The sequence below is a fragment of the Eucalyptus grandis genome, chromosome 10 (assembly GCF_016545825.1).
Source record: "Eucalyptus grandis isolate ANBG69807.140 chromosome 10, ASM1654582v1, whole genome shotgun sequence".
Lineage (NCBI taxonomy): Eukaryota > Viridiplantae > Streptophyta > Magnoliopsida > Myrtales > Myrtaceae > Eucalyptus > Eucalyptus grandis.
Window position 1 is genome coordinate 29,138,548 of NC_052621.1, and position 27,127 is coordinate 29,165,674.

General features: G+C 40.1%; 3 protein-coding genes and 1 pseudogene across 5 annotated transcripts; 3 read left to right on the forward strand and 1 right to left on the reverse strand.

The window, feature by feature from the left end:
* The first annotated feature begins 3,584 nt into the window (after nt 1-3,584).
* On the forward strand, nt 3,585-6,959 carry LOC104423920 (glyceraldehyde-3-phosphate dehydrogenase GAPC2, cytosolic). The gene is given in 11 exon segments (XM_039303844.1): nt 3,585-3,872; nt 3,969-4,069; nt 4,568-4,697; nt 5,008-5,093; nt 5,604-5,753; nt 5,848-5,908; nt 6,004-6,071; nt 6,199-6,325; nt 6,328-6,340; nt 6,462-6,545; nt 6,715-6,959. Coding segments are annotated over 11 exon segments (921 nt in total). The 5' UTR covers nt 3,585-3,820; the 3' UTR covers nt 6,764-6,959.
* Nucleotides 6,960-13,870: 6,911 nt separating this feature from the next.
* Nucleotides 13,871-17,941, forward strand: LOC104423921 (annotated as a pseudogene).
* A 1,510-nt stretch (nt 17,942-19,451) lies between these two features.
* LOC104422676 (prohibitin-3, mitochondrial) lies at nt 19,452-22,226 on the reverse strand. The gene is made up of 3 exons (XM_010035071.3): nt 21,825-22,226; nt 20,823-21,366; nt 19,452-19,773 (listed from the first exon to the last, which is right to left on the reverse strand). Exons 1-2 carry the CDS (start codon nt 22,134-22,136, stop codon nt 20,827-20,829), a joined length of 852 nt encoding a protein of 283 aa, XP_010033373.1. The 5' UTR covers nt 22,137-22,226; the 3' UTR covers nt 19,452-19,773; nt 20,823-20,826.
* Nucleotides 22,227-22,422: 196 nt separating this feature from the next.
* On the forward strand, nt 22,423-25,681 carry LOC104422677 (54S ribosomal protein L37, mitochondrial). 3 transcript variants are annotated; one of them, XM_010035074.3, is made up of 2 exons: nt 22,423-22,513; nt 24,847-25,681. In XM_010035074.3, the coding sequence occupies exon 2, from the start codon at nt 24,856-24,858 to the stop codon at nt 25,255-25,257; it is 402 nt and encodes a 133-aa protein (XP_010033376.2). In that variant the 5' UTR covers nt 22,423-22,513; nt 24,847-24,855; the 3' UTR covers nt 25,258-25,681. The 3 variants fall into 3 exon arrangements, with proteins under 3 accessions (XP_010033376.2, XP_010033374.2, XP_010033375.2); XM_010035072.3 differs by having other exon boundaries at nt 22,429-22,513; nt 24,836-25,681; XM_010035073.3 differs by having other exon boundaries at nt 22,439-22,513; nt 24,830-25,681.
* The last annotated feature ends 1,446 nt before the right edge of the window (nt 25,682-27,127 follow it).

Below are 27,127 nucleotides of genomic sequence, written 5' to 3' on the forward strand. Positions count from 1 at the left end.
GAAAATTGGGATGAAAATTAAGAGAGATTTTGAAATTTTAGTGAGGGGGACAGGGAGGGAAATTTAGAATTTCCTACTCAAATTTTCCTTTCCCACCATTTTTTCTAGCTTGCCAAACATAATGAAAAGCAGAAAGCATCAAGGAAAGGGATCAAGACTACGAAATTACAATTCATCCATTTTTTTTATTATTATTATGAATTTCAGTTAATTCTAAACCCTTTTGCATGTTATTTTCTTTGTTTCGACTGATGCTACGTGATTGATTCAGAAGAAATGAGTCATTAATGAACGGAATAAAATTAGGCGGCCCATGAAGATGATTTTGAAATTGGGGTAGTTGGAGATTGCTTCTTGAAGATGAGCACTGCCTAGTTCAAAAGCAAGATCGATGACGAATTGGGAAGAGGGGATAACAAGAGCGCAAGCCTGTTCCTCACGGAACGTTTGAGAAAGACAAAATGTTCCTCTCAAGTGGGTTAATTATTGAACAAAGAAAGATGCGTGATTTTGGCAATCCGGTCCTTGCGGAGAATCAATGAGACTTTTTTCTTATCCTTCTACATATCTCAAAATTGGACAACCCAGCAAACCTAAGGAGTTCTACAGAAATAACTCGTTTACCGCAATTAAGTCATAATCCATTAGCGTAGTTAAGTTTCCGATCATGGACATTTACATCTCTCACTTGTTTGCTAAATGGAGTACTCATTGAAAGGAAAGACGAATGAGTGTCAAGTTCGTCCGTCGCCCGCCTCGATAAATTCATAAGTGGAGCCCGAAAAACGACAAGACCATGATTCGACAAAAAGATTAATTTTTGAAAAATGGCTAGAAGTCCTCAATAAAAAGGCGAGTCACGTTAGGTTCTACCAACCAAAAAAGGGGGACCCTCACGTGTCACCCTCCATCTTCTTGTCTCCCCATTTTTTCCAAGCCAAAGGGGAAAAAAGAGAGGAGAGAACCATGATGAGCGCCCAAGCAAGGGGGGGCAAGACAAAGCCCCACTGACATCGAATCAAGACAAAGCCCCACTGACATCGAATCAATCAAATCTTTGCCCAGAAATATACGTTCATGCGAAACAACAATCATTTGCTCATCACTTTAAAGACATTCACAAGTCCTCATGCCCATCTTTCGTTAGGTTTTACCAACGAAGGGGGGGTTTTAGCTGGGCGGCACGATTTGATTACTTTAGGGGCTACCCTTTAGGTTCTTCCATTGGATTTTCTTTTACGTGCAATATTTTGTTTAATTAGGAAATTTTTGTTCCTAAACAGATCTAAGTGGATGTGATATATTGTCTCAATGTGGTTATCAAAACATCACAATTGGCTACCTAACTAACATACAAAGCAAACCCAATAAGGGATTGCAATCTCAGACTTCATCTAAAAAGTTCCATATGAGAACTAAGAAATGAGAAATTAATTTCCTGACTAGATTTAAAAAATTAATGGCCACGTGTCAGCATCCTAATACCATTGTCGACACACTTTGCTTAAGTTTTTTTTTTTTTTCAGTCCAAAATTTGTACATGGGACAAAAATGCGGGCATGCTATGCTGCATGTCATAGAAAAAATTACCCCACGACTCTCTAATCAAGCTTTGAATTTGGCCTGATTATGCCAATCATAAGTCTGTACAACAGTATACGGTCCATATGTGGTCTTGTGTCTATGAAGTTGCTTCATGGGGGAGTAGCGGATTAATATTATGAAAAATCCTAAATTGACAATCTGCGACAAATTTATCTCAAATTAATTTTTTATCACATCTGGCTTATGCGCTTGCATGAATGGGGCCCCAAGTCTCACCCCATGGAATCTCCTCGGGGTTTCTGATGAAACGATTACCCACTGGCTCAAGAACCTGACGAGGAGTAAAGACCTCGACCAAAAGCTGAAAAAGAAAAACCAAGGTTGGGACGCACATGCAGTGTACTCAATTACGCCGCTTGGATACTTGATTTGAAACAACAAGTAACCTATAATGCAGATTTTCCACTTACAGGAGAGAAAAATCTCTTGGTGCAGATTCTCCACTTACTATAATGCATGTCTAGATAATTAAGTTCCTCTTCCATAGTTAGAAGCACCAAAAAGAATGCTTAAGTTGGCATTATTTTGCTATGTACTTTAATTTGACAGAACTAAACAAAAAATATTATTGCATGAATCATATGATTCATGGTTAATCAAAGAGTGATGATAAATCAGACATTACATTAATCACCACAGTCTAATCATGGTTTATCCAAGAGTGAAAGAGCAAAAGAAACCCTCGACTTTTAAGAACTAATATAAAGTTATCAGCACTAAAACATATTCAACTTTTTTTACCAACAAAAAAAAAAAAAAAAAAAACATATTCAACTTAATGGAAGTAATGTCAACTTGAAGTTTAGAATCGTTTGAAACAAACCCTTTGAAGCCCATTGGAGAAAAACTAAGGCAAGGGCTGTGTGGAGTCCAAAAAAGGAGATGTTGTTTCATGTGAAATGAAAATTTTCATTTCGACCAAAAGAAAAATCCTCCTCACGGTACATATTATATTGTTTTTCACTACCGGTGTTTGAAGTAAGAGTCCAGAAAAATGGATAGAATGTGATCATCTAGCTCAATTAGCCAAGAGTTAAGTAGTCCTAGCTTACCATGAAAATTTTTAGATTTGTCTATCAATTGCTTGAAATCTGTATGATACCTAAACAGTTTTCACAGAAAAGCTGTCCTACTCAATTACCATCGAGGCTAATGTTGTGGTACTCCTCATTCTTGGTCATTGATCAACATCACAGTAACTATATTCGCAAAATCTTTAAAGCCTCTTGTAGAGTTTGTTCTCTATGTACCGCTAGGGTTTCTGCATATCTCCAGGAATATCTTCCAGATACCATGAACTTTTATTAGCCATTTCTCATTAATTTCCTACATTTTCAGCGCACTCCAGATGTTTTCAATTTTTTGGGGTCGTTTTAGAAAATGGAAGTGATACTAATGGAATTGCAAATCACGCAGCGTTCACACGTTGAGCTTTCTAGCTTCCTGACACACCAAACTGATAATAAGAATTGGACATGTCGGCCGTTGATTTGCGCCGGAAAACTCGGGTGCTGTCCAGGCAAAGGGCATTTAACCAGCGTCTCTGGTTGTGTTAATCCGAGGCTGGGGTTAGGGTAGACTACAGTAAAACAGAAAGAAAGACAGAAGGTGTGAAGACTCGATACGGTCCATCGGCTTTCTTTTTTCCCTTTTTACTTTGTCTCACAGATGGAACTCTCACCATGTCCTTAACCCGAGGTTGTGTTAACTCGAGGCTGGGGTTAGGGTAGGCTACATTAAATCAGGAGGAAAAGCAGAAGATGAAGATGTGAAGAGTCAATGCTTGATTGCTTGGGTCCATCGGCTTTCTTTTTCGCCCTTTTATTCTTTTTCCCACAAATGGAAGTCCCATAATGTTTTTTTTTTTTCTGGGTCGTACGAAAAGTCCCATCGTGATAATGCGACCAAACCAAAGCTGCAGCTCCTCCTCTCTCAACATCATCCTCCCTTCTCTCTCCTTCCTTTCAACTCCACTCAACACCATCCGCCCCACCATCATTCTTTCCCTCTTCTCTCAACCGAGCCATCTAGCGAGGGGGTCGTCCTGCTCGTCGTCGAGAGACGGCGGCCCCTCCTTATAAGAGATGAGAGGGGCTCGTTGGCGAGATACCACGCACTTGCAGTCAATGTTCTCTCTCCCTCTCTCCCATATGCATCTCTCTTTCTACGTTAGTCTATCTGTTCTCTCTCGGGGTCCTCTTCTCTCTCGTTTTCGATGCTTCGCTCATCTCGATTTGAAATGGGAAAGGTCAAGACCGGGACCAACGGTATGTGATATGATCTCTGCCGTGTCAGTCGATATTTCCATTTTCTGTGTTTGCTCCTGATCGTAGGCCTTCGATCGCGTCTTTTGTGGTGCTCAGAATTCGGTGGGACCGGCTGCTTCACCGCCAGAGTCGCGCTCCAAAGAGACGACGTCGAGCTCGTCGCCGTCAACGAGCCCTTCATCACCACCAACCACATGGTGCTTTTGCTTCGCTCGTCTACGCCTGCGTGCGTATGTGTGTGTTTGTGTGCTGCGTCGTGATGTTACCTGCACGACGATCGCTATGAGCTCGTTGAATCGACGAGTTCATAGTCAAAGTAGTTTTGAGATCGGTCGGTTTTGACCGACTTCCGGTACCGCTTGAGATAGAAGCCTGGTCTGAATCTGGACTGGCCCGGAGAGGAGTTGTGCTCCTTTCGTCTGGTTTAGTGAGATCCCTACATCTGGTTCTTTAGCGCTCATAAATCATTTTCAAGATTTTATCTCCAGTAAGCGATGGGTTGAAATTGTCGAATCGGGCCTTCTACTTGATTTCGTGCTGTCATATGAAATTTTATGTGGGAAACTTTTTTAGTAAAATCTACCGGAATGTGATAAGATCTTGTGCTGTTTGTCCGTGACATGCTTATGGCATATAACTATGCTTTGGAAATCTGCATCTGCTAACCGGTGGTCATGTTGTATGGAATCGTCCAGACTAATACGTTCGAGTACGACAGTGTTCATGGTCAATGGAAGAACCGCAAGCTCAAAGTCCAGGACTCTAAGGTGCTTCCCTTTGGCGAGAAGTCAGTCGCCGTCTTTGCCAACTGGAGAATGAGCAAGAGTTCTGGCAGTTGCGTGTGCGTTTCCGGCCCCATAATAGTCGGTGCAGGGCCCTTGGGGCTCTCCGTAGCAGCGTGCCTCAAGGAGAGAGGCATCCTGAGCGTAATTCTAGAGAGATCGGATTGCATAGCCTCGTTGTGGCAAAGGAAGACGTACGGTCGCCTCCGTCTCCACCTGCCGGAGCCAGTTGCTATCTTCGGTAGTAGGTAAACTCACACCCTTGGTTTTGTTTTTCAGATTTGGTCGTGGTCTTTATTCCTCATCAGATTCTTGAGCAAATGGGTAATCATTTCATCAGAAACCCTAACGAGATCCCATTGGGCAAGACGGGGCTGCAGTCATCGTTGAATCCGCTGGAGTTTTCATCGATATGGATAAAGCTGCTGCCCATTTGAAGGTTTGTTATCAGCTTCTCTTTTGATATAGAGCATCTGGCGCGTGGCTGAAGTTAAAGTAAATCAAATCTAAGTTTAGCGGAATGATCCGTAAGGTGCTTCTCAGATGATCTTCTCTAAATCGTAACTGCTTTTTTGCTTAATTTCGCGTTAAATATGTTGTGTCAAGTTGCGTGTAAACTTCTTGGGAAAGCACATCGGCCATCATTTTTTGTCTCTTCCCCGTATTTATTCAAGTTGATTTGCAGAACAGCTTAAAAGTAGATTTTAGAATACTTAGTTTTTCTCTATGCCATTCTCGTTTTTTATTTGAGTAATCTTCGGCTGAACTTGTCAACGCACTAGTTTATTGGGAAACTGACAAGTTTTTAACCTTTTCTAAGTTGTAATTCGTAAACCTTGTCGAGAAGAGATTTTATACAGCGTGTGTTTTTGAAGCGGACACAACTTCTTTACCTCTTGTCATGATGAACTCTACTTACTCTCAAGTTACCGTACGATATTACTGATAGGGTGGTGCCAAGGAAATTGTCATTTCTGCCCCAGGCGAGGATGCTCCCGTGTTCGTTGTGGGTGTCGATGGGAAGAAATACACATCTGACCTCGACATTGTCTCCAGTTCTAGCTGCACTACCAACTGCCTTGCTCCATTAGCCAACAAGGTATTTCGGTGTCCAATTTGGTCGAGGGGATTGTACGAAACATTTTAGTCGGTTTTCTTTTGGCACTCTATCATCTTTGACTTTTACCTGTTAGGTCATCAATGACAGATTTGGTATCATCGAGGGTCTTATGACCACTTTCCATTTCATCAATGGTGAGTACTATGATATTGCATTCATAAGTTACTGAGCCATCAATTTTGGTTGAACTGTGTGGAACGTTAATTGATACACCTCTCATGCGATGCAGCCACACAGAAGACTGTAGATGGAGCTACTTCTATTAACATTATCCCAAGAAGCACGGGAGCTGCCAAGGTGCTAATAATCTGTGACTAGTGAATACTTGTGCCCATCTCTTGATTGCACTCCTGTTTTGTTGGGGTAAATGTATGTATTTGTAAGGCTACTTGTTTACATCAATGTACTGGCTTTTGGTTTTGAGGCTATTGGGAAAGTGCTTCCGGCACTGAACGGGAAGTTGACTGGAATGGCTTTCGGTTTGCCTACGGTTGATGTCTCAGTGGTTGACCTCACTGTGAGACTCGAGAAAGCTGCTATTTACGATGAGATGGGGCTGCAATAAAGTGAGATCCACAATGTTCCATGATTTTTTTTTTTTTTTGTGCCACCTCTCTTTTTCTGTCTCCCTAGGACTTGCCTTACAATCTAATTCTCATCTTATTATCTGTTTCTGTCTCTCTCTAGGGAGGAATCTGAGGGCAACATGGAAGGATTTCTTGGTTACGCTTATGACGATGTTGTATCGACTGACTACGTAGGTGACAAAAGGTGAGTAGACTTTCATTATGTTAATAATGATGCGCTCTTGATTATCCTCTTTAATCCACTCTTTCTTTTTTTGCCTTAGCATGCTCTCTCTCTCTCTCTCTCTCTCTCTCTCTCTCTGTGCAAAGATGTCGCTGAACTGCTGCTATTTCTTTTACTTTTGTCGTTGCAGCTCTCGTGTTATTGACTTGATCTGCCACATGGCCTCCGATCTTGGATAATTTCCGGACTGACTGGGATCTCGTTAGAGAGCTTTCTTTTCTTTGGCCGTCTTTAACTTGTCGATGTAATGTCATGCATTTTAAGGATTAGAGCGATACTTTTGGATTTCCACTTATATTATGGCAGCGTTCACCATAGTGGGTGACCGTTTTATGAGAAACTTATGTTCCCGTCCTTATTCTCCAATCAATTTGAATGCAGTTGGCCTACAGATTTGGTAATTTATTTCACTGCAATGTCGATTATTTTACTTTCGATGACAACAATCCTCTGAAGGGCTCGAGCCCTCGCATGAGGGTTCGGTTTGTTTCAAATGGAGCCATTCTTTTTGGGATGATGGTCTTAATTTGTGGCGTAAGGCTACAATTTATGGGTGTCCTGGAGATCATAGAGGTATTTGGTACAGAAAGTTCTGACTTGTGTGAAAATTTCCAAGTAAATTTCACGAGGTTATCTCATGATTTTGATAACTTGGGGAATCCAGAGAATATATTCGATGTCATATCATTGTATTTTTCGTGTGCGAATAACAGTCTAAGTATTAAAAAATTGAAATTTTGTATCCAATCGTAATTTTGTATGTAACTTCTAAATCATGTGGAAGGTAAGTTTTTTTGGAAAATTACTATGCCTAAAATTTTTGTTGTTGTGTAGGAGGACGATCATTTTTATTAACTGTAATCTTATGTCTGAAAAAAGACGGAAAATGAGTGAGTGAAACCAGGAGACGAAATGGGAGAGGTTTTAGGATTCTTAAAAGGAGTTAGGGCTTTTGCACATTAAAGCGCTAAAAATATCCCAATCAAAAACGATCAACAATCCATTTGCCCCTGGGCTCTTGTATTTTCTATTGAAATAATTAATCAATAAAAAATATTTTCATTTTCAATAGTTCATATATAAATAATTTTGTAAACAATCAAAATAATTTTTGTCGATTTACTTTTATAAGCGATACAAACGATTATTTTTAAGAAAATATTTTCTAAAGTGTTCATTTTTCTCAAAACAAACAAAGCTTAGTTTGTTTGTGTGGTGAAATTGTTTTCCGGAAATTGATTTTCTGGACCTTCATCCGTTTGTTTGCGGAAAATTACTAATTATATGAAAACACTTTCTAATCAATGAAAATATTTATGCATAAATTTAGGAAAATGAATTCCTATATCTAAAGAGATTAAAATAATTTTCTTTTTTGTTATTTATTTATTTATTCCTTTTTTCTTCTTTCATTTTCCTCGTTCTTCTTTAGGCAGTTGCCGCCACGGCAAAGGCTGGTGACTGGCCACAGAAGAGCTTGTGAACTTCAGATGAGGCATGTGAAATTTGGGCATGCACCTTGAGTGAGCACGGGGAAAAGAGAAGAGGGAAGAGAGGGCGGCCGGTCCTTCAAAGTAGGACGATGATCGACAAATGATGAGTCGTTCGATAAGTCCACAAACACCCTTAACGAACGAGTCATCATCTGGTTTGGTTATTTTAGCGCTTTTAATGTATATTTTAACTGATTTTTTCTGCTAAATTTGGTCATTGTTTGTCTTTCTATTTGGGAAGCACCCGGGGGAACAAACATTCTTATTCGAAGGAGGTTACTCAGGAATTCAACGAAATAATGATTAGTTTTCGACATGTTACAACAGCAAAATATCATATTGAATATGTTGAATAAAGAATTTTTCTTTTGCACAAAAATTCATTTAAGTTAATGAAACCCCGTTTGATATAATTATGGGTGATATATCATAGCATAAGTATTTGACAACACATGCAGATATTATGGCAATTTGAAACTCACTCATTACATTGGTGGTTTTGCACGCCCTTTATTTAATGCAATGGGCAGTCATGATCCTTAAATCAAGGGGTGCCAAAGGCACTCGTTTCAAATTTGCTTTACGCTGGCGGTGTATGCTTTTGTTTTATTTTATTTTATTTTTAAGTCACTCGTCTCTTCCATTTTCTGACATTACAAGTGACGTATCTGAAACACTTTGTTATCTATAGAAATTTTGGTACGTAAGATTTATATAAACGGTTCATAATTTTTCAGATTTTAGAAAATCTTTCTTTTAAATATTATGGAAAAGGTGAAAATGAGAAGAAGTGTGTCACATAACACAACCTTTAAAATCCTAACACAACCTACGAAACCCCTTTCTAGGGAAGGGAGGACAGGGATAATGACTGCACATGTGATGTAGTATACAACACAAAGCCCCAATGACATCAAATCAAATCAAAGCCTAATTACCCATTTTCCTCATTTTAATATGGCCTTATATGATCCTCGAGTTCTTGACACCTTAAATGTCCAGTTACTCCCAATTGTGAAACAACATTCATTTGCTCATCACTTTAAGAGGAAAAATACAAAAAAAAGTCAAAGATTTATGACATTAGTACTAATTTAATCCTAAACATTTTAATTGGATTAATTTAGTATTAAATTTTTTCACATTGATACTAATCTAGTTCATACGGCATTCACGTCAACACCAGCTGCTAAAGTGTAGAATGAGACTCCATCTTATTAGCTCATGGCGTTCGTGCTCCTAGGTTTCTTAAGAAGAAAAATCATATAATCTTTAAATTCTCAAGAAGTGTTCATAAATAAAAGTAATGAACACATTGCTTCAGCCTTCGAAGGCGTTGAAAGCGACAAGGATCGAACCTATCCTAGATTACAAAGCCCCATGCATTTTTTTGGCTTTTTCCTAGATTTCAAATTGACGCCCTCCTCGCCTTCGCCCTTAGTCATTCCTTTCGCCACATGCCATCAATGACAGGCTGAACTACACTAGCGACCCCGATCCAAGCTGTGCAGATCAGGCCAACCGCACGAAAAAAAAACTAAAACGAATGGCTAATTAAATCTCTCTCTCTCTCTCTCTCTCTCTCTCTCTCTCTCTCTATCTAGACACACAGACGTCAACTTCACCAGATTCAATGACCATCGGCATTAATTGAAGACTCGGACGGACGGCAAAGCAACGTAGCTTCCTTAGCCCATCCTCCTCTCTCAAAAATCAAAATTAGCGCATTCATATTTTTGTTTTTATTTTTAATACGTTTTTGAATTGAATTCGAAGTGGGTCTTCTGTTCCATCCACTAGTCGGGGCATGAACGTCATTTCAACCTTAATCCTCATAAGTCAAGTCCCCCCTTATCACCTTCTCTTCTGAGCATCATGAAAAATACTCATAGAGGTGAAGAAGATCGATGGGGCTTGATGATATTGTCTAGGAAAAATTAAGTATGATCACCTATAATCATGTACTCCCAAATCAATGATCGAAAAGCCGATTGTCATCATTATCAACTCAAAGCAATTGAACTGAAACTTCTACAAGTATAATAATAAGTAGACATGGTGTGGGCCAATGATGTCCAAGCACGTCACTTACTTTTCGAGAGGATGATGTCCACCTTTGTTACGCTTCCTCCCTGAAATTGCTTTTGCTTTTTAAAAGCATCTGTCCATGAAATTATTCAGATCCATAGATCTAGGCATGATCATAAGTTTGACGGATTGTTTCTTCAATTATTCATTAAATTATTCCAAGTATATTAAATGACTCATCAAATGACTTTGATGGAATAATTTAATGAATAATATCTTTTATGTCATGACCAATGCTCCAGTTGATCCTATGCATGTGACCTACTATCAAGAAAACAATTAATGATAAGCAATATCAATCAGCCATAAACCCCAGTTATTGGATCTAATCCACCACGAAAAATAAGAAATTTTGCATATTTTGACCAATTCAAAGTAAAAAATGGGGTGCTTTCCTGACACAGCTGGGATAAAGTTGAGCCAAAAAATCTCGATTCAAGATAAATTCATAAGGAAACAGGATCTCTTTAGGATCTACTCTAGCGTTTAGAACCTTTGATGGCCAGCCAGTTCGAGTGTAGTTCCAGTACCTCTAGAGAATAAGCCAATACCAGTGCTAGTCTCAATGGGGAGGACTAGAATATATACATTTCTTTTCCTTAATTAGGACTACTAGAATTAGTTTTGATTTGTAAGATTCACCACTATAATTTCTTACCCTATATATAACATATAGAAGAACATATAGAAGAAATTCTTTGAAGGTGTGCAGCATTTCGGTTGTTGTTGATTCTATTAAGTTGAACAACCGATTCTACAATTAGAAAATAGGGTAGACCTAGGTACGCTTGGGGTTGGATTGAATCCTTTGCTTACACTTGGTTCACAACTCATTTGAGGAATCCTTCATTAGTTGTTGTGAATGATTGATTTGTTTCCATCTTTTTTACCTTGGTTCTATAGGAGCAAGTAAAAAAGATTGAGAAATAGAACCATATGATTGATTCGTTCTCAATAGCCATGAGGTGATCATCTTAGGATGATCCTTTTGTCGACAGATGCTCCTATTACACTCGTAGTCACCATTTTATTTTCCCATTAAGGTTGAACTTAAACTTATGCTCGAGAGATAGCTATCTATACATTGATAATAGGGCAAGGAATTCCTTTCTTTTTTCTTCTGTTAAGTAGTCTATCTGTCCAAGATGATAGCTCTTCTTTTATTCAAGACTGATCTTCCCCCGTGCTGATGGATTGAACAAATACTCAATTATGTCGCATGGATACTTGAACAGTAGAGAAAAATCTCTTGGTGCAGATTTTCCACTTAATATATTGCATGTCTAAATAATTAAGTTCCTCTTCCATGGTTAGAAGCACCGAAAAGAATGCTTAAGTTGACATTATGTCGCTTATGTACTTTGATTTGACATGACTAAACAAAAAGTAATATTCCATGGATCATATGATTCATGGTTTAGACATTACATTAATCGCCACACTCTAATCATGGTTAATCCAAGAGTGAAAGAACAAAAGAAACCCTCAAATTTTAAGAACTAATATAAATTTATCAGCACTGAAATATATTCGATTTAATGGAAGTAATGTCAACTTGAAGTTTAAAATCGTTCAAAACAAACCCTTTGAAGCCCATTGGAGAAAAATTAAGGAAGGGCATTGTGGAGTTCAAAAAAGGAGATGTTGTTTCAAGTGAAGTGAAAATTTTCGTTTCAACCAAAAGAAAAAAATCCTCCTTGCGGTACATACTATATGTTTTTCACTACCGTTGTATGAAGTAAGAGTCCAGGAAAAGGGCTAGAATGTGATTGTCTAGCTCAATTAGCCAAGAGTTAAGTAGTCCTAACTTACCATGCAAATTTTTAGATTTTTTATTATCGGTTGTTTGAAATCTATATGATACCTAAACAATTTTTACAGAAAGGCTGTCCTACTTGATTACCATCAACGCTAATGTTATTGTACTCCTCATTCTTGGTCATTGATCAACATCACAATAATTATATTTGCAAATCCTTAAAGCCTCTTATAGAGTTTGTTCTTATGCACCGCTAGGTTTTCTGCATATCTCCACGAATATTTTCCAGAAACCATGAACTTTTATTAATTATTTCTCGTTAATTTCCTACATAAACATAGCAGTCCAGATGTCTTCAATTTTTTAGGGTTGTTTTTCGAAAATGGAAGTGATGATAGTGGAATTGCAGATCACGCACCGTTAACGCATTGTGCCTTTCTACCTTCCCGACACACCAAACTGATAATAAAAATTGGACATCTGGGCCGTTGATTTGCGCCGGAAAACTCGGGTGCTGTAAAGGCAAAGGGAATTTAACCAGCTCCTCCGGTTGTGTTAACCCGAGGCTGGGGTTAATGAAGGAAAAAGAGAAGGTGCGAAAAGTCACTATTTTGATCCACCTTGAAATTTGAATAGTCATCCGGCTTTCTTTTTCTCTCTTTTTCCTTTTTCTCGCAGGTGGAAGTCTCATCTTCTTTTTAACTTTCGTAAAAGTGCTATCATGTCATGGAAATGCGATCACAGGTGCAGATCCTCCTCGCCTCCTCTACTTTTTGATCGAAACGTTGCACTCCTACAGTTCTGGCCTTCCCAACTTTCTTCGTTCCCTCTTCTCCAAGCCTAACGAGAGCATCGACCGAGGGGTTTGTCGTGCTCGGCATCGAGAGAAGGAAGCCCCCTTTATGAGAGATGAGAGGAGCAACCCTTGACAAGAAGTGTGCATCGCATTCATGTCCAGAGTGAAAGTATGTCCATTTTGATGAAAGTCTGAAATACTGTTAACACTCCCAAAGCATTGCAACTTGTGAGAGTGGCACTTCCTGAGGAGAAACTACACAGGCATGTAAAAAAAAAAAAAAAAACGGATCTTATGAGTGGCAGATTAACTCTGCTGTAAATCTTTCAAAAAGATAAAAGGGCAGTATAAAAAGTGGTGGCACAAAATTGCACATTTGGCAAAGGCATCCATCCTAGCAATTAGCAAATTGCAAAGCAGAGGGGTGAAAAAGAGGGTAGATTTTTTAACTTGGAGTCAGAAGGAGTAGATCTTCCGACAGAAAAAGGAAAGGCTGAAGAAAGGGGAAAGAGAAAAAGCAGTCAAAGCCAATCATGGCCTAGAGAATTTCATGTGGAGGTGTTGGGGGTGAGGGACAATCATGCGACCCCCTGCTAATCAACTTTAATCAGAGAGCAATGAATAAAATGTTCTATGTTTTTCACTTGTCCTATCAATTGGGGTTTCATCACTAGGTTTAGATGCCTCGGATCTAGCGAGTCATGCAAGAAGCCAAAGAGTGGGGCAATAAGGAAAATGGGTTTTTTTTAAGTTGGGTTTGGGAGGGAAGGAGAAAAGGTTGGTGGCCTAATGCCCAGAAGAAGCCAAAATTCTTTCAACCCATTTTGCAGCATGATCCTTTCCTTTTTATCATTTTTTTTTTCTTTTCTCTTTTTCGAGATTTAGTTGAGGAGGGAAAGTGATGTTTTTTCCATGGTAGGGACTGGGAACATGGCACGTACGGGGATGAATCCGGGATGAATTTAGAAAAAAAGAGTAGAGCGGTTCCATGAGGCAATGTCTCTCCTCCCATCCTTTTTCACATGGATGTCCATGTGCATGTGAGGACATCCACATGGTCCGAGCCGCCCATCCTTTTCCTTTCCTCCCTAGGCCATGCCGTGACAAAGATTGGGTTGGACCCATGCTCTTCTCTCTCTCTCTCCCTCTCTCCCACATGCATATCTCTTTCTACGTGAGTCTATCTGTTCTCTCTCGGGGTCCTCTTCTCTCTCGTTTTCGATGCTTCGCTCATCTGGATTTGCAATGGGAAAGGCCAAGACCGGGACCGTCGGTATGTGATATGAGCTCTGCCGTGTTGGTCGATATTTCCATTTTCCGTGTTATCTCTATCGTAGGCCTTGTCGATCGCTTTTTTTTTCCCTTTTTTGGTGCTAAGAATTCTGTGGGACCGGCTGCTTCACCGCCAGAGTCGAGCTCCAAAGAGACGACGTCGAGCTTGTCGCCGTCAGCGAGCCCTTCATCACCGCCGACAACGTAGTACTATTGCTTCGCTCGTCCGTGCGTGCGTGCGTATGTGTGTGTTTGTGTGCTGCGTGGTGATGCTACGTGCACGAAGATCGCTATGAGCTTGTTGAATCGACGAGCTCGAAGGCCAATTTGTTTTGAGATCGGTCGGTTTTGAACGACTTGTGGTACCGCTTGAGATAGAAGCCTGGTCTGAGACTGGCCTGGATAGGAGTCGTGCTCCTTTCGTCTGGTTTAGTGAGATCCCTACATCTGGTTCTTTAGCAGTCAAAAATCATTTTCAAGAGTAAGCAATGGATTAAGTTTGTTGAATGGGGGCTTCTGCTCGACTTTGTGCTGTCATATGAAATTTTATGTGGGAAACTATGTTGATAGACTCTACGAGAATGTGATAAGATATTGTGCTGCTTGTTTGTGACATGTTATGGCACATAACTATGCTTTGGAAATCAGCGTCTGCTTACCACCAGAAGTTGTCGAGCTGCTTGATTTAGTGCTGTCATATGAAATTTTATGTGGGAAACTATGTTGGTAGACTTTACTAGAATGTGATAAGATATTGTGCTGCTTGTTTGTGACATGCTTATGGCACATAACTATGCTTGTTTGTTGCCGGCAATGACGTCGGCCCAACGACCCCTTCATCACCACCCACTCCGTGGTACTTTTGCTTCATGTGTGCGTGTATGTGCGTTTTTGTGTGCTGCGTCATAATGATTGCTATGAACTCTTTGAATTGACGAGCTTGTAGTCAAAGTAGTTTTGAGATCGGTCGTTTTTGAACAATTTCTCGTACTGCTTTTGATTGAAGGCTGAACTGAGGCTGGAGTGGCCTGTAAAGGAGTTGGGATCCTTTCGTCCGGCTTAGTGAGATTACGTCTGGTTGTTTAGCACTCAAAAATCTTTTTTGTGCCATCATTATTAAGTTTGGTCGGAAACTATGTTATTAGACTACTAGAATGTGATAGGATCTTGTGCTACTTGTCTGTAACATGCTTGTAGCATATCACTATGCTTTGGAAATAAGCATCTCTTTACCAGTGGTGTTGTATGGAATTTGTCCAGACCTACATGTCCAAGTACGCCAGTGTTCATGGTATCAAGCTCCAGGACTCCAAAACCCTTCTCTTCGATGAGAAGCCAATCACTGTCTTCGGTTTTAGGTAAGCTCACAACCTCAGTCTTTTTTTTCAGCTTTTTAGCTGTGATCTTTATTCCTCATTGGATTCTTGAGCAAGTAAGATATCTGAGAGTTGATATTATTTCATCAGAAACCCTGAGGAGATCCCATTGGGTGAGACTGCGGCTGAATTCATTATTGAATCCACTGGAGTTTCCACCAATAGGACAAAGCTGCTGCTTGATCGAAAGTTTGTTGTCCGCACCTGTTGGTGAAGTTAAAAGTAGGTACATCGTGGTTCAGTTTAATGGTATAGGTGCTTCTCAGATGATCTTCCTCAAATTGTAACTGATTTTTTGCTTGAATTCATTTTAAATATGTTGCTTTAGTTGCATATTAACTTTGTAAGAAATAATATTGGCCATCACTTTTTGTCTCTTCCCCATATTTATTCAAGTGGAATATGCAAAATAGCTTAAAGAGAGATTTTAGAATCTTTAGTTTTTCTCTCTAAGCCATTCTCTTTTTTAAACCTAAGCAATCTTTGGCTGAACTTGTCAACACACTAGTTTATTGGGAGAATGACATGTTTCCAACCTTTTCTGAGTTCTACTTTGCAAAGCTTGTCTAAAATAGATTTTAAACGGTGCTTGTTTTTGAAGTGGACACAACTTCTTCACCTCTCGTCATGATAAACTCTGCACATTCTCAAGTTGCTGTATGATATGACTGATAGGGTGGCGCAAAGAAGGTTGTCATTTCTGTCCCTAGCAAGGATGCTCCCGTGTTTGTTGTGGGTGTCAATGAGAAGGAATACACACCTGACCTCGACATTGTCTCCAATGCTAGCTTCACTGCCAACTTCCTTGCTCCATTGGCCAAGGTATTTTGGTGTCTAATTTGGTCAAGGGGTTTGTACGAATCATTTGAGTTGGTTTTCTTTTGACACTGTCATCTCTGACTTTTACCTGTTAGGTCATCAGTGATAGACTTGGTATCGTTGAGGATCTTATGACCACTGTCCACTCCATCACTGGTGAGTACTATTAGATTGCATTCATAAGTTGCTGAGCTATCAATTTTGGTTGAACTGTGTGGAACGTTGATTGATATCCTCTCATGTGATGTAGCCACGCAGAAGACTGTTGATGGACTGTCAATGAAGGACTGGAGAGGTGGCAGAGCTGCTTCTTTTTATCATTATTCCAAGTAACACTGGAGCTGCCAAGGTACTAATAATCTTTGAATAATGAATACTTGTGCCCATCTCTTGGTTGCTCTGCTCAAGTGTGCAATCCTGTTTTGTGTCTATGTACTTGTTTGCATCCATGTACTGATTTTTGGTTTTCAGGCTGTCGGGAAAGTGCTTCTGGTGCTAAATGGGAAGTTGACTGGAATGGCTTTCCGTGTGCCTACTGTTGATGTCTCAGTGGTTGACCTTACCGTGAGACTTGAGAAGGCTGCTTCTTATGACGAAAACAAGGAGGCAATCAAGTGAGATCAAGAATGTTCTATGATCCTTTTTCCATCTCTGTTTCTACGTCTCTATGAGGACTCGCATTACAATTTAATTTTCATCTTATTATCTGTTTCTGTCTCTCTCTAGGGAGGAATCTGAGGGCAACTTGAAGGGAATTCTTGGTTACATTGATGAGGATGCTGTATTGACCGCCTTTGTAGGTGACAACAGGTGAGGAGACCTACATCGTGTCCATTCATGTCACATTATTTTTGTCTTCTCTAATTCACTCATTTTCGAATTCCTGATGATTTATACCTTTTAGTGGAGTCCAATCGATGCCTAAATTTTCTATGTTGTTGTCATGCATATCTTGGTTCCTAAATGTATGCATTTTGTATAGGTCAAGTATCTTTGATGCCGAGGCTGGAATTGCTCTGAGCCCTAACTTTGTGAAGCTTGTCTCTTGGTATGACAATGAATGGGGTTACAGGTAAAAATCCTTACTGTTCCTTTTGTATTGTAGTTTGCGTTAAAACAAATTGGTTGAACACCAAGCCTACACCCTCAGTCCACCCTTGTTCTATTCAGAAAGTTTGGAATTGTTCTTTCCAAAGTGCTCTTAGCAATTGCTGAAATCATCTATGCCGCCTTTTATTGAAAAAGAAGGTTATTTTCATAGCTTGTGGTAAATTCAGACTGCAATCTAAGTAAGCAACCTTTCCATAGTTTTTCTTTCTAATCTGCATTAAACTTCTTCAGTTTGTTGGATTGTTGAGATCATAAGACAGTATGAGGATATATGCTTCTTCTTCTTCTTCTTTTTCGGCTTTGCATGTGCTCTCTAATCTCTTTGAATATTATGCCGCGATGTTTCTTTCCTTTTTTTTTTCCTCTTGCAGCTCCCGTGTAATCGAATTGATCTGCTACATGGCCTCCACTCTGAGCATTTCTGGACTGACTCGGATCTCGTTGGAGGGTTTTCTTCTTCCGGCCCTCTTTCATTTCCTGATGGAGCTCACGCATTTTTATGGTTTACAGAGAGTTTTTTTTTTTGGAATAATATGAGTTCTTTCTACTCATTATGGCAGCAATGTCACCAGTCTTTTGAGGAACTTTTGTGCCCTTGCTTTATTCTTCAAGCTATACGAATGAAGTTACAGTGCTGATTGCAATTTTGGCGTCAACACCTTTTGTCACTTCTATTTTGGTCGACAAATTAATGCTTGCATGATGTCGATAGGCTGTTTAGCCCATCTGTTTATCCTCCATTTTTTCGCCGTGTGATGAATGTGTCGCATTTATTCTAGGATTTTTATGAGATGTAGCCAGAATTTTGAATTTTAGGGGATTTTTCCTCTTTGTACTTTTCTTTCTCCCCTGGTGGCTTTCAGACAGAGCAACATACAGATCCAATCATCATTTGAGTTATAGCACGTACGGTTGCACGGCGTCACCATAAATTTCGACAAGCTTACAGAAAAAATCAGTTACAAATCTACATTAAAGCGCAAAAAGTAACCAAACCAAAAAGGCGAAGTACATCAGTCCGTAGTGGATTGGCACAAAGACTTCATTGATTCAACAATGGCTATTCTAGTCTAGTGTTGTATAGGAAAATGAAGTTAAGTCATTAAAAGAGGAGAGAACTCGGAAGTGATAAATGAAGAAAAGATACCACTTGAGGGTTTAAATTTGACAGACAGAAACACGCATTCGCATTTATGGTAAAAGTTGAAAGAGAGGACTTATGCCACGGAGCCTGCTGCCTTCCAACCTTGAGCTAAATGCAGCCTTAGTGCTTAGCGCACCGCCTGTTATCCCAAGTAGCTGCAGCAGAGGATTTTATTGGACAGGGGCTTCAAAGGTACAATATTGCACTGTCACCTTACAAGTTGAAGCCCTTGACTTTTTTTTTTGTCTGTCCTATTTTGACTTTCAATTCACTTGAAAACTCTTCTCTATCTCTTTACAAAGCGCGGAAAGTCAAATCACACACACACACATATATTTTGAGGGGACATTGTAACAACTCCACTTGTTGAGCCCTTGGATTAAAACAAGAAAATCTCAACCATCAAAATTTATCCGATTTCAACCAGTTATCCATCTCTGAAAAATGCCAAACGCCTGATAAGGCACTACAAAACAGATGCCTTAGACAATGATACAGGATCATTCATTTATTTGCGACTATTTCTCAAGGTCTACAATTATTATAAAAGGCACCGTACCGAGAAAAACGTCCTGAAATTGGATAAGGACAACACATTTGACTCGGGATGCTTTTGTTTTGTCAAATATGAATGATTTAAAAAATGCTTTTAAAAAAAAATGATCACTTGTTTGACTTAACAAATGAACCATGGAAAAATATTTTCATCATCCAATAACATTTTTACATGAATTGTTGTTGACAATTAAAACATCTTTTATTAATTAATTATTTCAAACTATTATTTCATCAGAAAACATTTTTCAAATAATTTACTTCCCGCAAAATAAACGTAGCCATCGTCTTAAATTTTTCACAACTAAATCATGACATCAAGGATTTACAAAAAAATTACAATATAATCTCATAATTAACAACTTTTCCGTTGTAAATCTGATGAAACTGTCGCGATTTGTACTGATGACGTACTCTTTTTTGACAAAATTTAATTCCTTTCACAATGCAGCCACTAAAACATAAGCCAGATAAAAACCGTATAACTGTCACACGACAGACCACACACAGAAAACAGGCTTGGACGATGAGAACTGAAACATGAATAGCATCGACACGAGAGTTTTAAGCACTTGAAAAATCATTAATTCAGAATGTGAGAACACCCCAGGATAGCAACACAGTTAACGTTCCAAATTTCTGTTGCCACTTCAGATTTCATTCCCCTTATTGTCCAAAAGGGTGCAAAAGAGAAAAAAAGAGCTTAAAACTCCCTGTGAACTCTACCTCCGGAAATATGCAACATGGACTCATGCCATCAATCTATATCACAAGGCCCTGCGAACAAAAGGAAAGTAGGATATCAGTCTTTTAGCTGCAGGTGAAACCATACCTAGGAATTCGACAGTTTTCACAATTCTTGCAAAGCAGGAGAAGCCAGCAGCCATCACATTAAAAGATGAAGCACATGAAGCTTAGTCACAACATGACGTTTCTCCCATGAGCAGCTCGGTATAGACTGGCAGCTAATCTAGCGGATCAGGAAATCCATACAACTTAGGGTCATCATAGATTTTATGTTGGCGCATGCAATGCCGCAATTTCACCCACCCAAAAAATTATCAAAAGCATCAACAAGCTCCGGCATGAAGATTTTAGTAACTAGTCTGAAATATTGGAATAACAAAGGCAATACTGCATTACAAACAACAACATTCACTCTCAGTTCGTCTATCTTTAAAAACATAAATGTCAATTTCATTGCACTTGTGAAAATGATATTGGTAAAGAAGAGCCTCTATGGCATTTGCTAAGCAGCCTAATAAGGAAAAGTTGCAGTTTTCAGAACACTGACTTCTTTCTGATTGGCATAATCAATATGTTGGAAAGTGGGCATTTTCATTGATTAGTAAATACACTACCGAAGTCAATTCCATTGTTGTTTTGAAGATGCTATTGGTAAAGAGGGGCCCCTATGGTATTTGCTGAGCAACCTAATAAGGAAAAGTTGGGTTTTCAGAACATCGACTTCTTTCTGATCAGTATAATCAATACGTTCGAAAGCTGACATTTTCTTATCACATATTTCTATAGGATCACTCATTAATATGATGTGTTTAACATTAAACTAGTAAAGCTATAAATTATTCTGGCGAAGAAGGCACAGATTTGTGACCTCCTTAACCCACAAAAGTGCACATGCAGCAGCCCAAGCTATAAGTAGAAAACTTGTTATCTCAAAATACTCTATATCACCCAAAATATAATACAAACTAGTAGCTACAAGAACAACCCAGCACCATAAGAATCAAACCTTGGCAAGTATACTCACCAAATACTGAAACCCAAATTCAATCAATTTTGAAGAGACAGTTTATCCGGATTACCTGTTCAGCGTCCACCAAGCATAGCTGGGTTGAGTGCCAGCAGTGCCTGCTGTCCACCAGGTAAGTAAGCAACATTCGGGTTCCTCGACAATGTACCAGCAATCTCTCTTGATGCCTCAATCCTCCTAAGCTCGATCAGCCCCATGCCAACTGCAGCAGTTGCCTCAGAAATCAGCTTTGCAGCCTCACTTTCTCCTTCTGCCCTGATAATTGCAGCTCTCCTCTCCTGGTCTGCCTTCATCACCACAAACTTTGATCGCTCTGCCTCCTGCTGCGCTACCTGCTTCTGCTCCACGGCCCTCGAGAACTCAGCACCATAGGACAGGTGAGTGATGGCCACATCATCAAGGATGATGTTGAACTCTTGGGCACGCTGAATAAGGCTCTCTCGAACCAGTGCAGAGACGTGAGGTCGGTCAGTAAGAAGCTGATCCGCATTGAATTGGGCGACAACAGCTTTCAAAACCTCATTCCCGATTGACGGAAGGACCTTCTCATCATACTCGAGACCCAGGTGCCGGAAGATATATGGCAAACGAGAGACCTGCAAAACAAATTACTCTCAGTCGTCATTACCTAGAGCAGTATGACATATCGGACTGCAAAGATCTTGCCTCTATTCCAATAAAATTTGCACTTTTTGCATACTCGCCAACAAAGTTATCAAAGAACTCAATAACAAAAATTCCCAAAAGCCGGTCCTACAACGAAATTAGAAATTTTACCCTAAATGTAAAGAGAGAAATAAAGAAAACAGTTCCAAACGTTTGAAGATAAATGACATCCAAAAGGCTTCCAACTACTCCTTAAAGAAAATGTATAACTAGAAGCATATGCTGCCTGGAAATCACCCATATCCACGCATTGTTATGATCAATCGCAAGAAAAGTTCCAAATTGAAGATTGACATCGACTCAATGCTCACAAAATGCAATTGATACACGGCTAGTTAAACCAAAACCGAATCAAGACACAAAAAATTGCGATTGCATGCATTCATACCTGAGGCCGAGAGAGAACTCGGAGAGTGAGGTTGACCATCTGGAGATCCTTGGTCCCGGAGACGGAAGAGAAGGTGTGCGGTCTCGTCCGGATGTCGAAAATGAAGGGCTTCTGGAGCCAGGGGACGAGGAAGTGGGTCCCCTCCCCGACCGTCTCATCCATGACCCCGCGGAGCCGGTCGAAGATCACCGCCCGCTGGCCGCCGTCGACCGTGTACAGCGACGCGTTCAGCGCCGTCCCGGCGGCGCCGAGGCCGAACGCCGCCCGCGCCACGTTCGTCAGGAACGAGACCGCCGCCTGGCTGCTCCCCATTCTTCCGCCTCCCTTCCTCCTCGAAGCGCAGATCGACGAACAGAGATAGAGAGAGAAATTCTAGAGAGAGAAAGGCTAGTGAGGGAAAGGACGGAGTTGCAGGGGTTTTGGGGGAGGGGTTAGGGTTTATCGGGAGCGAGATTGGGTGACTTGGGAAAGAGGTCATGCGCGGTGGAGCGATACGACGAGTCGTTTCGGCCGAAGGCCCAGGTCCATTTGGCCTGAAGGCCCAAAACCTCAGGCCCAAGTTCGCTTTCTTCTCTTTATATATAAACCCCGCCGTTCGCCTCGGCGGCAGGGCTGCCGGAAACAGGCGACGACGGCGACGACGACGACGACGCCGCCGCGACGGACGCCAGCTTCGCTGGAAACTCCCGGTACGTTCCGGCCGTCCTTCTGTCGATCACCTTTTCCGAATCTGATTCTGCTTTCTGCTTTCTGCTTTCTCCTTCTGCACCTGCATAGGTTGTATAGTGTTGTGTTTGCGGAGCTGATCTTTGATCAGATCAGCTTCAAGTTCGCTTTTTTTTGAAAAATTTTCTCCTCTCTCGAAGAAATTTTGATCCCATCTGTTGAGTCGCCGTGTCTTTCCGGGTGTTCGCGGTATGCGCGACGATGTCATTTTGAACGAGTCGATTCTGCGTGACACGCCAACTGTTCGATGAAATTACTGAGCCGAGTGGAGACGCTGCAGTGATGTGGTTATATTTGGTTTTGGAAATTGCATTTTTTGGACGAGGGGAGAGGATCCTTAGGCGTCTTGAGTTTTTGAGTGCCTCCCGTGTTTGCCTACTTGGTTTAGTGCGAGCTTTGGGCCGTACACATGAGCACGAATTTGGGGGGAAAGGAAGAAGCTCGGTGAAATGGGTGGCGATATTAAGGGTCTACTTTGTCTAGAAGGGTGATGCACTTGTTGCAGTCTTGATAGCTATCTTGGTCTTCCCTACTGTCTGTTCTAGCATTTGCCGCTTAGCTTCTCCAAGAACTGTGGTTGGTTTCTTGATGTGATGAATTTTAGTGGCGTTTCTTGTTCTATGATGTTTATATGATAAATTGAAGTACAGTCAGTTTTTCTGCTTCCTTTGATATGGTGGTGTCATAAGTGAAAACTAGTAGGATAGGGCACTTTCTGCTTCCTTTGATATGATGGTTTCTCTTTCCTATGTACTTAGCTGTTTGCTTTAGTGTTGACGTTTAGTGCAGAATACTATGAATGGTCAAATTCATAATTCAAATCTAGCTAGATTTTCAAGACTGGACTAAATCAAGTGTTTGATAATGATTAGAGCTAGTTAACATCAGTAAGAAACTTAAAACTTTTATTGCACAATCGATGTAGCATTAAATGATGGAAAAGAGCATTGTTTCAACTTTTACAGAAAAGAGCAATACTGAACTGAATGTTCTCTTTGATGGGAAAATGCTTCTGTTTAAACATGAGGAAAAAATGATCTTGAAATTCTCCTATTTAGATGGAGATATCAGGATGATGTAAAGAGCTTAGGAATTGAATTAAGATGAGAAGGGACAATATATTATCTTGAAAACAGAAGACTAAGTTACTATTTTTATGTTTTGAAATCAACATCATGAGAGATTAATTTAGATTGGTGATTGCCGGCATTGCTGCCACCATCACATGCCACAACCATGTTCACAACCTTCACTTCCATCATCATCTCCTTCGAAACACTACCACCATCATGGTAAATATTTCTCCAGTTAGCCCATCCATGACTACCACTATGCCATTGCCATCTACACGGTGGCCACCACTACTACACCATGGCCATTACCATCACTTCATTTGCAACACCAGCATCACTTCAACATCAATATCATCGCTATCTTCTTTCTCGACGATTGCCATGGTCATCACCATATCCAACACTAGTCCACACTATACCCTTGCTGCCTTCTCTATGCTTATCAAAAGCAGTCTTTTAATCATGCATTGAGGATGTTGAGTAGGTCCCTGCTAACTTAGGGATTAAGTGATTTTGGCATAAATTAAAAAAAAATTGTATATCACTAAATTATTAGGCACTTGATAGCTTTAGTTTGTAGCGCCTAATGGGGTTATCTTATCCAACACATCCTAAGAAATGGTGTTGCATTAAGTTTGATCGATGGAAAGGAATTGATGCACAATGAAGAATCAGTTTGTTGCTTGGAGATGGATGTGGAGATACCAATTTTGTGTTCTTAAATTACACTTTGCAATTGATTTAGGATAACTGGATACTTGAGGTTAGGATCTATAAGAAGTTATATTTGCTTTCTATGACTAAAAGTGAGTATATAAGAAATCAAGAAGTTGCCGTCTTGATGAAAGTGCATAAGGATCTGAAATCGGAAATCTTATTCATTGTTTCGGGGCATCACATCAATTTTGAAGAACAAGGAAGCATTCTCCTTTTCTGTTGTCAACAAATTGCAAATTCTCCCTACATTTGGGAAGTCTGTCAGTTAAGGGCATCTCTCTTGACCATTACCAGATTGCAGTCAGTTTTGAGTTGATTTTTTACCATATCATAAATTTTAAAGCAGAACATTGGTGACACTGGGTGCACATAGGATCAGTTTGTGTGCATGTTATAAGCAAGTATGTGCATGTGTGCACATTGTTTTGCGTTATGTGTTTTGTATGGCATTCAAATTTCACAGCTGTCTTATTATATTTTGAGTATCAGAGACAGTGATCTTGCAGGGATAAAATATGGCAATGAATCATTTGAGGTCATTGAAAGGCATTGTCAATGTGAAGGAAGCGATTGGTATAGTTGGTCGAAGAACATTTTCTGCCGGGGGTAGTAAAGCAAAGAAGGGTTCTAAAGGTGGTGCAGCTGGTGATGCAGCAAAAGCATCAACACTCAGCAAAGAAGTCAAATCTACGACTGTGGTTGGTGCGAATATCCTCAAGGATGGAGCAGATCCCAAGGTCCTACCGGACTCTGAGTATCCTGATTGGTTGTGGCACCTGATTGATAAAAAGCCACCTTTGAGTGAGCTAAGGAGAAAGAACGTTGAAACTCTTCCCTATGAAGACCTGAAACGCTTTGTTAAACTAGACAACCGAGCAAGGATTAAGGAGAACAATTCTATCAAAGCCAAGAACTAGTGAAAGATCTATTGAGTTGTCATTCTTTTTCATGCTACAGAACTCATGAGGCACCTCAACATTCAAGATTTCACCTTGTGGTCAATGGGCATGTGTGGAGAAGAAGATAAACACAAGATGAGATAAAGAATGAGAGTTAGCTTATTTCCTTTTGATCTTGGTGCATTCCTTTCCTTTTACTTCTCTCCTGAGAATGGTGGTCTTCCTAGGTTTGGAATGCCAGAAATCTCATTTTGTGTCTTACTTCAGTATCAGCACTAAACAGTTCATGTGCCTTGTTGAAGAATATACTTCTCCCTAGTGGGGCTATTATCATTATCACGAGACATGTTTATTGCTTTTGGGGGATAATGATGTCAGTCGACAAATCTGAAATATATATTGCTGGGATGCCATGGTAGATGACATGCCATGCTTTTAACAATGGTGGATGCCATGGTAGCACCTAAACTGCAGGATTATTTTTGTTGTTTTTCCCCCTCAAGATCGATGATGACCTTATTGTGGACTTGTTATGCAACATATACCAAAAGTTGCTGAAAGTATTTCGGCATATTTTTCATGCCTTTTGTTGGCACTACTAATCCATTTTGGACGCGAGATAATGCGATATACAAAATAATATGAGATGAGGCACGTAAACACCTACCCCTTTCTCAAAGACTGGCTGCCGTTGATGTTCTCCATTCTCCATTCTGGCTTCATTTCATTTTAATTTGACTTGACGATCTTTGAAAATCATACCCTACACTGGACTCATGAGATGGACGACATCTAGACAAATAGGAAGCATCGTTTAGGTCAGTATATGATTAAAAGTTTTCGACTTTCTTCTGAGTAAAAAAGCTCTGTGGATTTAGACAATGATGCTATCATATGTAGTATCTTTTTCTTGCACAACTTTTCTCTACAGATTTATAAAATATGCCTAAACGTCTAGTTGTGCCCACCCATCCATACGTAAGTCTACTCAGCTGGGCCATACTTTTGATGATGACTATCTACCATTTGAAAGCCATAGGTGGATTCCACTTCCACTTGTCTCCCTCATCCCCAGATTCAACGAAAATGGTAGAGTTCCTTCAGATCATGATCGTCTTCTTTTTCTGGATATTCAATGATCAAAGTCTTTAAGAATATGCTTGCTTCTACTGTGTCGTACACTTTGATGGGTCCTAACGTTTCCATGAATGGAAAATGGCACCTGAGCGCAAGGGTCAAATTCCCAGCCTCCTTGTGATCGGGAATCCTGTTCCTCTACCGCCGTGTCACCTTTCCATGGTGCAAGAAGAAAGAAAACGTAATTGGTATATAAGTCAAATACTATACTCAAAGGTCTTTCCATATGTTAATTTTTTTTATGTATCATTCAAGACATAAGGCATTAAAACATGCACCACATTTTAGAATTCACTGGATAATAACAAGGACTAAGCCTTCAAGCGATGACAAAAACAAAGTTTGAGCGTGATATTTAGGTATATTTCATTACGGAAAATCACATGTATATAAATAACATATGAACATATAGTCAAGTGACAGGAGATATGTTCAATTATCATCAGCAATTCAAGAACCAAATGTTAAATATCATATTAGCTCAATTGATTAGTTCAGCTTTCATGCTCACCATCCAACCCTCAAGTGCCTCATCAATAGGGATAGTACTGACTGGCCTGTGACCGACTGTTCCTATGAAGACTTTAATAATAATGGGTTTTCTTTAGGTCATCAATCACCCATGTGAGCATCCGGAACCTGAGTCCTCAGTAGCTTCCATTAAAGGGAGAAAGATGCTGCGAGGGAAAGCCAAAGCAGCAGGTGAAAGTGAAGCGAGGCATTGAAGGGTAGCATGAAAGGGAGGTGAAAT

Coding starts and splice junctions, on each gene's coding strand:
- LOC104422677 (XM_010035074.3), top strand. CDS start 24,856: ATGGCAATGAATCATTTGAGGTCATTGAAAGGCATTGTCAATGTGAAG.
- LOC104422676 (XM_010035071.3), bottom strand. CDS start 22,136: ATGGGGAGCAGCCAGGCGGCGGTCTCGTTCCTGACGAACGTGGCGCGG. Junction 21,367..21,824: donor GAGTTCTCTCTCGGCCTCAG/GTATGAATGCAT, acceptor TTTGTTTTGCAG/GTCTCTCGTTTGCCATATAT.